This window comes from Egretta garzetta, unplaced genomic scaffold, assembly GCF_000687185.1.
Source record: "Egretta garzetta isolate BGI_Z169 unplaced genomic scaffold, ASM68718v1 scaffold354, whole genome shotgun sequence".
Classification (NCBI taxonomy): Eukaryota; Metazoa; Chordata; class Aves; order Pelecaniformes; family Ardeidae; genus Egretta; species Egretta garzetta.
The window spans coordinates 3,714,505-3,730,170 of record NW_009259593.1 but is presented as its reverse complement, the minus strand read 5'-3'; the positions used below and the strand labels follow the sequence as shown (position 1 = coordinate 3,730,170).

At 38.0% G+C, this 15,666-nt stretch overlaps 2 protein-coding genes across 2 annotated transcripts in view; both read right to left on the bottom strand.

Annotated features, from left to right (window-relative positions):
- TDRD12 (tudor domain containing 12) overlaps positions 1–5,990 on the bottom strand; it is a 34,537-nt gene extending 28,547 nt beyond the window's left edge. The window contains exons 1-5 of the mRNA XM_009638041.1: positions 5,970–5,990; positions 4,603–4,764; positions 4,164–4,300; positions 2,714–2,833; positions 1,265–1,320 (exon numbers count right to left, since the gene is read on the bottom strand). Of these exons, the coding sequence (XP_009636336.1) occupies positions 1,265–1,320; positions 2,714–2,833; positions 4,164–4,300; positions 4,603–4,764; positions 5,970–5,990 (496 nt within the window). The remainder of the gene's footprint in view (positions 1–1,264; positions 1,321–2,713; positions 2,834–4,163; positions 4,301–4,602; positions 4,765–5,969) is intronic.
- Positions 5,991–11,414: 5,424 nt separating this feature from the next.
- The window catches only part of NUDT19 (nudix hydrolase 19), a 7,226-nt gene continuing 2,974 nt past the window's right edge, over positions 11,415–15,666 (bottom strand). The window contains exons 2-3 of the mRNA XM_035893598.1: positions 13,416–13,642; positions 11,415–12,314 (exon numbers count right to left, since the gene is read on the bottom strand). Coding sequence (XP_035749491.1) covers positions 12,088–12,314; positions 13,416–13,642 — 454 coding nt within the window. The 3' untranslated portion in view covers positions 11,415–12,087. The remainder of the gene's footprint in view (positions 12,315–13,415; positions 13,643–15,666) is intronic.

Sequence of the window (15,666 nt, the reverse complement as noted above, 5' to 3'; positions counted from 1 at the left end):
TAAAAACTTAAAAGTTACAAAAATGAAGTTGTCCTTAGCCTTTGAAGGAAGATTGAGAGCTGAATCAGATTAATGACCTCTCCACACAAACCAGTCTTAGTTCTACAAATAAAGTCTTAGTTTATCTTTTAGACTCTGACAGTCTGTAGTACAAACGCATACTTTCCAAACTTGACATTTACTTTACTTGAAAGTTATATTTGCACATTTATATAGCTTTCTTAGGCTCTTCATTTAAACAAAGATGGCTGATACAAGTCCGTTAGTAAATTCTGAAGCACTTCTTCTGCATACACTAATGATGTGCTCGCCATTAAAAAAAGTATGTATTACTAAAGGTACAGTCTGGGAATAGCTATTAAACTAAATGTAATTATTGCTCCCTACTAACCTTTACTTTGCACAGTGACACTTAGACATGTGTGTGGGGGCAGCAAGTAAGTTGTAAGAAGTGCTATGTCCCAGTTAGTGTGTGAAATTATCAGCTGAAAGACCCTTTATTGCTTTTGTAATCTCACCCTCTCCTGCCCAAATACCTTTTATCTGGAGTTTGTCATACTTGTGAGTAAGTAGGTAGGTAGTTTTTCAGGTAGAAGCATGTAAGCAAGAAGATTAGAAAATCTCAGTAAAAAGCTGCTTTTCTAGTAAGACCAAAAGCTGTCTTATACCAAAATAGAAGTCTTGATATGAAAAAGACTGGACAACCTGCTGAAACACCAAACATGGGAAAGGACAAGAACAAATGGGGAGGAGCAGCAGTTCTAACTTGCTAAACTACTTGGAGCTCAATCTATTTGTTAACAATAAAGGTAACAAAGATATTCCTCTTCCGAGCTGATGCTCACATCCTTATCAAAAAACAACTGAAAGGGTAAACTACTAAGCCAGTTCTTGCCATCTCTGTACAAAGCTACAAAAATACAGCTATGATGAAGATTCAAAGACTTAAGCTAAATACACAGAAAGGCTCCACTGTTCAAAACAAACGTTGCATGAGTGCTGCCTTATTTAGCTTGTCCAAGAGCCAGGTACTATCTAGTCAACTATCAAAATTTATTCAGGATGGAAGCCCACAGTACTTAAGATGCAGCTGCACAAATATTTTTGCCTTAGTCCATGCAAAAAACCTTATGTAGCTCCTTTATTTTTCATAAGACATTCTTAAATATAAATCAAATTATGAACACAAGTACTACATTTCTCTAACAGCCTATTTTTTCCCCTAAATAGAAGTGCCTGCATTTTAGCAGGATGTTTTATTTACCTTTGAGAAGGTTTTGAAAATACCGAGTAGCAGCACTATCCCATCTTTTGGCTGGTCTAGAAAAACAAACACAACCAGTTATCCCACATCATCAAAAATTAAAACTATTATTTTGGAAAAAACTTTGGATGCAAGTACAGAAATTATTTCAAGTCATGCCAAATTTTAAGTGCACCAACCAGACACATTAGCAGGATCTTATTACTTCCAATCTAACTTCAGTCTTGATTTCAGCTCACGAATAAAATGAACCGATTGAAAATTACTGAATATTGCTTTGTCAAGGTATGATGGCTTACAGTCAGCATAAAATATGATGGTTAGAAATGAAACAGAATAATCAAAAATAAAGCAAGAATCCACTTGCAGAACATATTAATAGGTATTGAGCAATTTTGAACAATCACTTAAACATTGAAGTACTGAAGACTGAGAGGTCTGTAGCAGAAAATCAAGTTCACTCTTTACCATCTTCTGCAACCTTAAGTACAAAAATAAAAAAAGGAATCAAATGAAGAATACTGTAAACAAAATGTGACAATCTACTAGTTTTTTTGATAATTTGCAATGATGACCCACTCAAGCTGTACACTATTCCTATCCAAACTATGGTAATATTTGTTCTGTCAGAATACTGGAAGTCAAATACTAGTTTCTTCTTCCAAACAAGAGTATTAAAAAAAAAAAAAAAAAAGCAAAACAAAACTGCTTGACCACATGTAGTTTTGAATACTCTTTGATGACACAAACCAAAGTAGCTTTCTTGCTGTGGAGCCATATTCCCCAGTAATCTAATCACATCCCTCTCAAGTCAGCAGGATCTTTGACAGAAGCATCCTGGACCCCAAGGACACAAAAGCATTTTTCTTTACCACCAGACCCCAGTGAAAACCTTACTCAAGTCCATCAAAACTGCAGTGAGAAAAAACTGACATGCATATAAGGAAAGCACGACAGGAATCCAAAGTATGTCAAGAAAAAAAAAAAAAAGACAGAATGAGGAAAAACAAAGTTACCTATGAACAGCTATAGAACTTCCATTCAGCTAAGGTGTAACTACCACAAAAAGAAAGAAGTCAGGAGTAAGAAGAGCACCTGTAAGAAACAGTACATAAGGACAGATTAGCAAAGAAGTTCACGTGCTAGGAGGAATCAAGAAACACAGGTCTGGGATGACAGACAAAGGACAAGAACTGCCAGAAACATGTCTAAACTTCTGAAGGTTTTAAAATAAATATCAAAAGATTCAAACAGGTGAATAATAAACCCCAAATCATCAAGGAAGAATCACTAAGGAAGCAGTTCCGTTTAATCACTGCTCCTCTGAAAGTTTTCCAAATCTGATCTCCTATGTTCTTCTTAAACATAATCTCTTCTAAAAAAAAATCTGCAATAAAATTTCACATTTAAAAACGTATGAATAGAATCCATTTATTAAACTCTACTTACACTATTTTTGCAGTATCTTCACAAAAGTCAATATGCAATGTCACTGGCTTTGTACGGTACAGTCTACACTTTTTTGCTCTATATGGGATCTGCATAAATGCTTCCAGTGGAACTCGAATGCTTAAAAACAAAGCAGAAATAATCTCATTTGACATAGCAGACTTTATTCTCCAGACATCATTGGTCTTATACACATCCTTCCATTACTCTGTATCTGGACAGCACAGGTTTTCCAGAGGTTTGGCTCCCATTGTGAAACATGCTGGAACCAGTGTTTTATTTTTCATTCTGAGAGGTGCTACCAGGAGCAATTAGTGAACAGATTCACTCCGGATATGAGTACTCTTCCTATTTACTCAAAATCTTTCTGACCCTTCGCCACTACAGTTTGAAATCTTTTAATGATATTTAGCCCTCATACTACCACATATGCTACCTGACACTCAGTAATCCATTTTGCAGTTATTACTTCTGTGTGAGAAACCAGTTGTGATTAACATCAGCGAGAAGGAAATTAATACACTAACTTGCATTTGAACTCATTTTCCTAAAAAGAATTTGTTCTTTATAAAGGTATCACTAGAGGGTTAATCTTATCCTTTACACTTGGTTTGGTTGGCGAGTTGTAGTAGCCAGCAAGACACCATATATAGATAAATGGATCTTAAATCTTGCTATCAATTTTGGTTTTTTTTATTTTACAATGAAAAAGCAGTAAATCACACATTTACTTCTAATTAAACATATAAACTCAGGACATCGTCAAGTTGTTTTCCAATACAGCAACATTAAATTTAAAAACATCACTTAACTTCAGATTTATTTTTAAATATTTTAAATAAGCTTTCTTAATTTTTTAGAACACATTTCTCAAGATTTTAGAAACAGCAGGTTTCATAGTGGTTTTATTAAAAACTCTGAACCTGTGAAAACTCACCTTTTTTGCACCATGCCAAGACAGACAGTCAGCTCTTAGTAAAGTAAACAAGCTAGTAAAACTGCAGTAGGAAAACCCCTACATATTTGTGTCTAGGTGTCAAAAGCTGGTTCAGCAAGTGAAACCCTGCTTCCACATATGCTTTGTACATGATCTTCACTGGTTCTAATTTTTTAATATATAATCACTTAGTAACGGAGGAAAGTATACATAAATAATGTTAACTGGCAATCATACATTTCAGCCATAACAAACTGACATTACTTCTATTTCAAACCTTTAAAAACCCAAAACCTACAATAGAAAGCATCTTTAAAGAGTTACAAAACAAAGATTGGTTTGCATCCACACTTGCAGGGGCCTATCACATGGCTAGCAGTTTCTCATGGACCCAATCCACACCTCAATTAAAGCAAAGCCTTGCCACTATCAGTCTAAATAAATATTAATTATCTGTATGCATTAGCTAACAAATACTTTTCAGTGACAGCATCAAAAAGCCCAAACACTTACTCCTTTGATTTAACAAAAATGTATTTGGCATAATCCACAAGAAAACATTCTGTTTGATAATGATCTGTACAGTACATGATTGACTTAATAATTGCTCTACACCAGCATTTGAGTTCCTCACTGAAAACCACACAAATCTGAAAGAGAAAGAACAAGACAGCAGGTTCTTGTAAATGGAGCAAATTACACTCAAAGGTTTTTTAGTGGTGAGAATATAGTATTTTGTTATACATCGCTCAATTTTCTTTTTAAAATGCAAGCATTGCATCTTATATAGTTATGAAGTTTACAGCTAAGAAGATATAACCCATATAGATGTCATTATCTACTTTTCTACATAGCAATATTAAAAAAAATACATATATTGGATAATTCACCCCAAACCAATGCAAATAACAGATTATTTCTCTCTATCTTCACAATACAGCAATGATTTTACCTGGCCTTCTTCTACTGTTACTGGTTTTACTTCATCCACATCTTTATAAGATTTGTCATAGAACTGATTCATTTCAGCATTCAGGTTTTTATATTCTATTTCATCGACTACATAAGGCCCACATCCTTTCATAGTAACCCAAAAGCAGCCTGGATCTTCAATCTGGGGCAAGGGGTAGACAACAATAACAAATACTATTAGCTCCTGCTACAACAATAGGAAGTTTTTAAGAATATCTGAGCAGCAAATGTGAAAATAAAACTTAGAATCTTTAGTGAGGCACCTTAAAAATGATGGTGACTGATACTTAGCATATAGAATGTTAACAAGCAAAACATCTTTCAACTTCAGACCATTAGCTCATTAAATAATGTCTCTGCTTGCAAGTTTCTTCAGCACTGCAATTAATGGCATGCATAGTCTAAAAGCTACTACCATTATCTAAAAAGTTGGTTAAACCAAACAGTGGGTAAAGTGCAAAGACATAAAGCTTTTTACCTCCATATTGTCCTCAAGAAGTATGTATAAAAACCCAAAACACACACCACCAATGGGCTTTTCTTCATGCTCAGAGAGTCTATAAGACAGTCAGTTTCTTTAAAAAGGGGTCATAGCTTTCTGCTCAGCCTTTGTAAGCCTTTATATCACAGTCTGTCAGCTGATCTGGGTCCCCAGTTGTGGGTTAATCCCAGTAGGCAGCTAATACTACAGAGCTGCTCCCTCACTGTTGCAGTGGAATGGCCGAGAGAATTCAAAGGGTAAAAGTGAGAAAAACTCACAGGTTGATATAAAACCAGTTGAATAGGTAAAGCAAAAGCTGCAGGTACAAGCAAAGCAAAATAAGGAATGCATTCAGTTTCACATTGGCAGGCAGACGTTTAGCCATTTCCAGGAAACAGGGCTTCATCATGCGCAACACTGACTTGGGAAGACAAATTTGATAAGTATGGATGTCCCCCTTCCTTCCTCCTTCCCCACACTTTTTATTGCCGAGCACGACATCATATGGTATGGAATATCCCTTGGGTCAGCTATCCTGGCTGTATTCTGGGAAAATGATTTTTCCATGATTTCTTGTGAAGTTCAGTAGAAACTAGTACTATACTACACTCCATTTCAAGTTATGTTGTACATCTTCCATTTCTGATTTTAGCTGCATCCCTACTGACCTCTTTTGAGATGAAAGCAATATAAATACTTAAAAGAAACATCAAAATGTATATAATCCATATATGACCCCACACATATAAGAAAGTGCTGCTGAATGGAAATACAGCATCATCATCTTATTTGTAAATCTGACTTCCAGAGAGTTGCACTGAAACAAACAAACAGCAATCCTTTAGACTTTAAACCCACCAGCATACCTCTAATACCAAGACTTCCATGTTTCTCAGCTAGAGTCTTCCTCAACACTACTGTAATAGAACAAGAAATGTTTAATTAACCATTTTTTTAAAGCCATCATTTGTTTTGAAGCATATCTAAAGAGTTTACACCTGAAATAAGCCTACAGATTTTTGCTACTTGTATCAGGAGTAGTAGTCTAGGCAACTTATTTACACTTATCAAAGGGTTCCAACCAGCCTTCTTAATGAGGCAGTATGTTAAAGTCTAATTAAGATTGGCCATCCACTCTTATTTACATACAACCATGTCAATTTTTAGTACCCCAAAACACACCTGTTATCCTCAACCTACTTGCAGTATATAGCTGCTTATCTTACATTCAAAGGCCAAAAGAGGCTGATTGAAGACAAGGGCTGCTACAATCTATCTACATGACCAAATGGACAGAAACCACCAGAGGGAAATGCTTACATCTTTAAAACACCCAAAAACATAACACTAGAGACCCAACCTTAGCAAACAATTTCAACAAACAGAGATTTTTCCAGTAATTCACATTACATTCACCTGCAATGGCACATAACATACCTAGGAATTACAATGGAATAATAAACTACCTACAGACTGAAGTAATTTGCAAATGGCAAAATTCATTTTGGCACAGACCAGTACATCATGGTATCATCACTGCAGTGTCTAGCTTATCACTTAAAAGAATTCACGCTGGTAGTAGGTGCCTAATAAAGTGTTTCAAGGAAGTCAGAGCATTGGTCTTCCACTTCCAAAGCTAGCAGTGAACAAATCGGCACTAAATAAGCAGTACAGCTACACCATGGTCATAACTAGCAACATGCTTTGTTAAGAGATGGTAGTAATTACTCCCATGTTGACCATACAATGAAACAGCTGAAACTATCTTAGAAGCCCTACCTAATATCATATGATACAAGCATACCATCCAAGTTACATGCAGGTCTCTAATACTGCACTATAATATACTGTAACATGAGATACGTAACACTGCTTTAGACACTTAAAAAATACAGACTCACGTATAACAAGTGAGAGCCATAGATAACCTCTCCTAATCTCTCAGTTTGAGAACTACAAACCCAATAAATGACCCAGCACAGTACCAAGGATAAAGCACACCCACATAAAGGCTAGCTCTCCTAGGGTATTCCCAGCAACAACATACCTACTTTGTTATTAAGAACTAAGAACACAAATGTTTGCTTAAATCCCATACCCAACACTAAGGATACTGACCTTGTAAAGATTCAAGAGATCACTGAACCCCTCACCCCAAAAAACTACCTCAAGAAAAGAGTAACAGGAGAAAGTAAAAGGATGCCTCGGCCACAACACACTTCCAGCAAACTCAACCAACTCGCTATCCCAGCCTCTCTCCCTCCAGTCAGTCTTACTCCATCTGAAAAACCCACATCTAACAAGCACAGAACACAGTAAAAGGTAAAAGACTGCTAAAAAACTATGGCTTTTGCTTTATTCCTCCTATCCGCCCCGCCCCCCCCTCACATTCTTAGTTTCGCGCTCTCCCTCCTAAAAATAACCCCCCGAAAAGCAGTCGCCAACACCACCGTGGCCATGAGCGCCCAAACGCAGCCCCACACCAGCTCTCTGCTCCTCTCTTCAGAAGCGTCCAGAAACGGCCAGCCCTTTTGCATTCTCGGCTCTTCAAGCGTATTGTCGTGGCGAAGGAGCCTTAAGTGGGAGTCCCGGCCTTTCTGCTCTTCCTGCCCCGGGCTCGGAGGGGCAAGACTCGCCGTGCAGCCCTGGTGGTGCCTCGGGCTGAGGAGGGAAAGGGCCGGGCAAGGCCAGGCAGCGGGCTGGGGCTGTTCGTGTGGCGGTGCCTCCCTTCCCGAGGCGCCCACCCTGAGGCGGTAACAGCCAGGGCTTCTGCGGCGCGCGTTGTTCTCGGGGGCCGCGAAGCCTGAAGTGGAGCCTGTTCTTGGCAGGTGTGTAAAATGGGGCAGATGGGGAGAAGGAGCACCTGGCACTTCCCTACTGGAGTTCAGCCGTGCTACTTCAGTAGATACATATCCACAACAGAAAACAGCTGTTCCAAACGTCCTGTAGCATTTAGGGCTTAAAGAAAATGTTCACTCTTGCATCTAAAGCTCTGTGATAAAGCAGCTACTTTCTTTTTTTTTTTTTTTCTTTTTTTAATTCACTCTCTTGTATGCTATCCTTTTTGTTCAGGCTTTAAAAATAATAAAAAAAAAAAGGTTTTAGGCCTGATTTAGTTTTGCACAAGGCTGCATAGGCAAGGTGCCACCCAAGAGACAGGGATGAAACATGCAGCTAAGAAATAAAGCCTACCGCTTTGGGCAGAAGCCCATACTTAGGAGTGGTTCAATATTTGAAACTACAGCTCTAATCATCAATATCTTTAACTTAACAGGTATTTACTGTATGTATATTCTAAGCCATTTATGCTTACATTTAACGATTGTCATCACTTTCTATGTAAAATAAGATGTTTTTGTTACTTTTTTGTTATTTTTTGTTACCTTTTGTCCTTTGGCCTTCAAGCTCCCCCTACTGGACCATTCTGCTTTTGTTGGTGGAGAAAAAAAGTTGTAGGAGGCAGTCAAAGATGAAGAGGCAGACTGTTCGCTTAAGGTATAGATTTAGTATTGAAATAACTGTTTTTGACACACAGCAGAGTTAATGGCATAATGTACAGCAACATGCAGGTGTGTAAAAACTTCTGTAAGAATCTAACATGTATCTAGGTTGCTGAATAATATTTTTCCTAAAAATATTTTGTCATAATAGCTACTTTCTACCACAAAAAAAACCCGACCATAAGATACAGAACAATAAAAAAATCATCAGGGAAGCTCTCTGGCAACTACAAAAGACTATATTGCAAAATTGAAGCAGATTACATAATGTTTTCGGTTTTTGTGTTTTCTTATATATATTGTTTTGTGTATGTGAATTCATGATCTTGAGGGATATGGACCAGATGTAAAGTGAAGACCCTGAATTTTAGGAGAGTGAACTTTCAGTTGTTTAAGCAACTGGTGGATGAAGCCCCTGGGAAACTGCCCTCAGTGATAATGGAGCAGAAGAGAGGTGGATGCTCTTTAAGGATGTTTTTCTTAAAGTACAAAAGCTCCTGATTCCCATGTGTAAGCAATCAGGCAAGGAAGGCAGGAGACCAGCGTAGCTGAGTAAGTCCCTTCCAGTCAAACTGAAGTGCAAGAAAGAAATGCGTAGTATTGGAAGTAGCAATATGTATCTATAGGGATGCTGCCTGAGTGTATAGGAATGGGATCGGGAGAGATAAGGCACAGATGGAGCTGAATTTGGCAAGGGATGTGAAGAATAATAGTAAGAGCTCCTATGGGTATGTTGGCCAGAAAAGGAGGACTTAAGAAAATGTATACATCCCCATCCACCTGATAAATAAGATGAGAAATCTTGTGACAACCCACATGGAGAAGGCTGAGGTATGCAGCAATATTTTTGCCTCTGTTTTCAGTGGCAGTCACTCTTCCCACCTCTCTCAAGTCCCCGAACCTCAAGGTGGGGGAATAAAGTCCCTTCTGTCGTAGACGAAGGCCAAGTTCAAGACCATCTGAGAAACCTGAACATAGAGAAGTCCATGAGAGCTGATGAGATGCATCTCGGGGTCCTGAGGGAACAGGCAGATGCAGTTGCTAAGCTACACTCCATTGTATTTGAAAAGTTGTAGCAGTCAGGCAAAGTCCCCAGTGACTGGAGAAAAGGGAATATCACACCTGTTTTTAAAAAGGAGAACCTTGGGAACTATGGACCAGTCAGCCTCACCTCTGTGCTTGCTAAGATCATGTAGCAGGTCCTCCCGGAAGGTATGTTCAAGCATATGGAGGACAGAGGTGATTTGAGACAGCCCGCATGGTTTCACAAAGGGCAAGAAAGATGGAGAGAGACTTTTTACCAGGGACTGTAGTGACTGAACAACGGGTAATGGCTTTAAACTGACAGAGAGTAGATTTAGATTGGATATATGGAAGAAACTTTTTACAGTGAGGGTAGTGAGACAGTGGAACAGGATGTCCAGAGTTGTTGTGGATGTCCCTTGACTGGAAGTGTTCAAGGTCAGGTTGGATGGGGCTTTGAGCAACCTGATCTAGTGACAGATGTCCCTGCCGATGTTAGGAGTCTTCAGTTAGACAAAATGTCCCTTCCACTCCAAACCGTTCTATGATTCTATGGCTAATTATCACAGATGGGTTATTTTATTTTTTTTAAGCCTGTGTCTGCAGGAACAGAATAGAGTAGTTTACCAGTGTTGCTACACAACAACAATGAAATAGAAATAGTTTTGCAAGTGTTTCTCTGTCCTCCTTTCCTGGACTGACAGAATAACCTTAATTTCCTGCATTACTCTTTACCAGTTCAAAATGAGGAATCTTGACTCTACACAGAAGGTGAAAGAGAGCCCAAAATACAGCATTGATAAAGATGTGGTACTGGTTGTTAAATTTGTGTGTGTTCTCATTGTAACTTGTAAAACAGCCTAGCAATTACTCAGATTACTTATTTTGCCCATTATGAGTAAGTAACTGAATCATTTTGAAGCCAAGGTATTTGTTACTATAGACACCACAAATATGATCATAAGCATGCCTTTCCCTCTTGTCTTCCTAGTACTACAGTGTCCAGTGTTAATCTCAGAAAGCTAAAAATCATGTAAAACAGCAATACAGGGTGCTTTCTTCACTTCCTCTACTCTCCATTTTAATTATCCTGTTGTCTTCATGTTAGAGGCTTAGACAGAATATTCTGAAGGAGTTATTATACTGCATAATATACAGTATACATAATACACTGATTCACATGATCCACGTTTAGCAAAGGTATAAAAATTCCAACAAGGTCTCCAAAATGAAGAACAGTGAGAGCATGTTCAGAGGGAAGGGAAAGACATGCATTTTTTTTTTTTTCCAATCCAAATGAATACTACAAAGCAATTCAATTTAATGAAAATGTTGCAGAAGGTTTTAATTGAAATATGGAATAAAAGCTGAAACAAAGCTTTCTGAACAACTTTACTGGCTAAGCTCGTCATCATTCATTCTTCTTCCAGATAAAAAAAGAACTTAAATCACTGTTCCGTTTACTCCATTTATTGCGCAAAAAAGACAAAACCAAGCAAACAGAAATCCAAAATGAAACAGCAAGCAGCAATCCTTCCTCTGAAGTTCTAAATCGCAGATGTATTTAGCAAAGTAGTTGAGAAGCAAAATGTGGGATGTTGAAATACGGAAGTGGGTGTTTCTGAGGTAGTACATTATTCCCTGAAGTTATTGGTATTTTTTTGGAGCTAAACAATTTATTTTTCTATTTTTTAAATGGCTAACAACTTGAAGATAAAAATTATTATGAATAAAAAGAACATTCAATCTGACAGATGACTTAGTTTGTCTAAGTTATCTCTACCTTTGAAAACTGTGAATTTTTGGATAGATTACCATTAGTGGAAAGAATTTAGGTATATTGAATATAAGCATTAACTTTACAATATTTATTTAAAGTGAATTTTAGCTAATAAATCTATATATACACATATACACTGGTTTCCTCAAAAATGAAAGAGAGAATAGAGTAGGAGATGTCAGCAGATATGGAATGGGAGATTTCATTCATTCCTAGACACGTTACAGTTGCCTAATGGGATGACTTTGGGAAGCATAGTAAAAGAATTCTTCAGCTCAAAACTTCTTGTTCTGCACATAATATATACTTAAATTTTCAGTGAGAAAAGGACCTGTGTGATCCAACAGACCAGTGTTACAGCATATTCTGCAATTAGAATGTAAGTAGAATAAGGTGGTAATGGCTCAGTGTAATTACCATCAAATCACGTTTAAGTTATTCAATAATTATGTTGATGGTGATGTTAAATTTTCAGTGGCCTCTAAATACCGTAACTGGCACAACTGTGCTGTTTCAAAGACTCAGCGAATTAAGCACACCTAAGTCCCAGACCACACACGCACACACCGTGTTTTGGCAGCACAAAGGAATATTTTCCTGACTATTTGGCAATGGTTAGAAAGGACCAAAGTCACAGTGAATATATATGTAATTAAAAATACTCTTATCTTTGAACAGAAACTATAATTTGCTATTGTAATCTGAACAATCAGTGTTTATCATCAATGGATTTGTATGTTTATATTTTGCTTGAATATTAACATAGATAGCAAGATTGTTGATGTTTTTTATTACTACCCTGTGAAATACGCTACCCTCTTTCATGAGATCTTCAAGCTTTTTATCTGTTGACATGACTATTTTCTTTTCTCCTGTATAATCTGGATCTTCTGGATATAACTCATCTCCTGAGGGCAGAAAAAAAGTTTTAGTTACATATTGCCTACCTTATTTTTCAGCCTTTTGATTGAGTGACACTAACAATTTTAAAATATTTATCAGGACATGAAACTCAGTGTATATATTTCACAATACAAAAGTAAATTGCCTCTAAATATCTTCAGATTTAAAGATACAGCCATAAATTTCTGAAGCATCTGTCAGTGACGCTGCACATTTGAGGCGTTGATTTGAATGTTCGGTGTTCCTGGTAATACCAATATGCTGTAATCACAACCTGGTCAGATAGGGGTTTATATAATAGGTGGAGAACAAGACAAATACTTTTCCAAGTGTATAAAGATAGGCTACAGCAGGACTAAGAATAGAAACTGTTAATTTGTTCTGTTTTGTTGAAGAAAACAATGTTTTGCCATATAAATGCATGTTACTCTTGTGCAAGAGTGCTAATTACCATAAATACAGAAATTCTAGTGGTCAATAGTGACCAAAAAAAAGAAGACGGGAGAAAGCATGATGAAAAAAAGCAAACTAAAGCAGCAGAAAATAACAAATAGTAGATGCACCTTTTCTTAAGGAAAAGGCAAAAATATACATGATTATGAAATGAGAGAGACTTAAGTAGAAAAGGCAGGAGGAAAATGAATTAGTTTTTCTTTTTAGATCACTGCCCTGTCACTACAATTGTGAAGATTAATACTGCAGCTATGCTTGATCCACTTGCCCTTACAAAGACAAATGGATAGCTGAAGTAAATGAGAATTCCCACTGAAAAGGACTAAACAGGGGTTCCAATACATCCTTCAGATGAAAAAAAAGTTGAAATGCTAGAATCTCTTCATAAATAAATATATTAATGGCAACCATATGAGACACTGAGATTATGAGTAAGTACAGAAATAACTGTGCTGTCTGATGCAGTAGCTTGTCTGACAGTAACCGTTACCAACTGTATCAAAGGAGGAAGCCAATTAGTAGAAAAAGCATGGGGTAACAGCTTAAAATAATATTTTCCTTAAAGTTACAGACAGGTTTATGTCATGTGGTTTGAGTATGTATTAATTCCCAAGTTTTTTAATATTTAAAAGAACCTTCACCTGTTTTCTTACCTGGCAATAGCTGAACGTTGCCATCTGAAGCAGTTAACATCACGGGCATCCAACGTTCACATCCCTCTAGAGCTCGATCAGAGCTGAACTTGTGTAACTCACGGAGCGAAGGGAAGTTGCACAGCCTACACAATTCATAGAACTGAGGTGGAGCAAACCATATTTCTTGAGATTTAAGACGCTCAATGGCTTCTGGAGGTGATGACCACTGTAAGATGAAAACAAGCCTTGAAATACCAGTTTCATCAGCAGATAGAAAGTATCGGTAACTCTAACAGCCATTAGCAAGGATGTCTTTACAGAAAAAGAGCTTGAAACAGTCCGCATTTTCTGAAAACAATAAAACCCATCTATAAACTATACCAAAATAACAAAAAGAAATTAAAAAAAACCCCTAAACATAATAAAAGCAATCTATAAAAATAACTCTTTCCTACAGAAATAAGTAAGGTTTTGGTTTACATGTAGGTGTGCCAAGTTTGGAAACTAAAATTGAGACTTGTTTTCAGGGCCTGACTAAAAGTCTACTGAAATTAACAGAAAACCTGAAGCTCAGTGTGAACTCAGTTAACTGAGGTTGCTACTGATGCTTCAGGAATTAAAATTCCTATAAATATCTGCTTCCTATATGTATTGTTTTCAGAGCATGAACAGCCAGCTATTCATGCTTAAACATTGCGTTGTTCTGCATGTTTAAACTATCAGTAATCTTCATTTCATCTCACATGGTGAATTTGATAATATAAATGTGTGCATAAGCATTTGCATTAGACTTATGCTGTTATTAACAAAATTACAACAAACGTGAACTCTTGAAAAGAAGATCTCGGGTACTTCTAAATTTCTGGAGTAAGATCTGTTCAAAAAACAAATATAGAAATATGAGTAATACCAAAATTGTTAGGTAAACTTTTACAGACCTGTCTGGTTTCTCACCTACTTCTAACTTGCTTTCGAACTTTTCAGAATTCTAGAAGAACTTAAGACCTGAATGACCTGACCCTGAGCTGGCCTTAAGAAGTTTCTTCTTGAAGTTTTTTATTCTTTTGCCCCCTCCAATTACAAAACAAACAAACAAAAATATCAATATAGCTCCAAAAGTGGTTTTAATAAGTTTGTGTGTTACTTAAAATATTCGAACTGCAAAAGACAAAAATTACTAGCATCTCTTGGAGCCCTAGAGCACTCTGTACATAACATGTGGATCTCCTCACGTGCTGAACGTTAAGGGTATAACGGCAATACTCCATCAATGCTCCATTGATACCACACGAAGGAATGTACAGAGAGTGACTACTTGTAAGATTAAGATTACTTGAAAGAGTAATTCAAGGTGAAAATGATCTGATGTGACACACTTCCTATGCTGTTGTCCTGTTTTGGCTGGGATGGGGTTAATTTTCTTCCTAGTAGCTGGCACAGTGCTGCGTTTTGGATTTAGGATGAGAATGATGATGATACCACACTGATATTTAGGTGTTGCTGAGCAGTGCTTATACTCAGTCAAGGACTTTTCAGCTTCCCATGCTCTGCCAGGTGCATAGGGAGCTGGGCAGGAGCACAGCCAGGACAGCTGATGCCAACTGGCCGCAGGGGTATTGCATATCACATGACATCATGCTCAGTATAGAAACTGGGGGGACTTGGCCAGGGGGCGGTGATTGCTGCCCAGGGACGGGCTGGGCATTGGTCAGCAGGTGGTGAACAATTGCATTTTGCATCACTTGTTTTGTATATTCTTTCATCATCATCATCATTTTCTCTTCCTTTCGGTCCTATCAACTTTTTATCTCAACCCATAGGTTTTACTTTCCCCCTCCTCCCCCCTCTCTGAGCCTCTCCCCCGTTGTGCCAGGGAGGGGGAATGAGTGAGCAGCTGTGTGGTGCTTAGTTGCCAACTGGGGTTAAACCACAAAGGCCATAAAACTTGTGAAATGACCTTCAAGAAACACCCTCTTCTGCTAGATGTCACAGCTGCACGTTTGATTAAAGGGGGCATTGGCAGTTACTGGTTGGAAGGAGACGAGCAAGGGTGAGGATTATCGCGAAGTTGAAAACTTCCCTTCCCTTGCCTCGCCCCTAACGGGAGCGTTATCGGGACGGCTGGAGAGCTAGACCTTCGCATGGCTCTTTGACGGCCCTTTTCCCCTGGAGTGTGCCGGGAGCAGGCCAGAACCGGGCGGCTTCTCCCGGGCAGGGTGACGAGAGGAGGGCTGCAGGGGCAGCAGCGCGGCCCCCCGCGCCGGCTGCC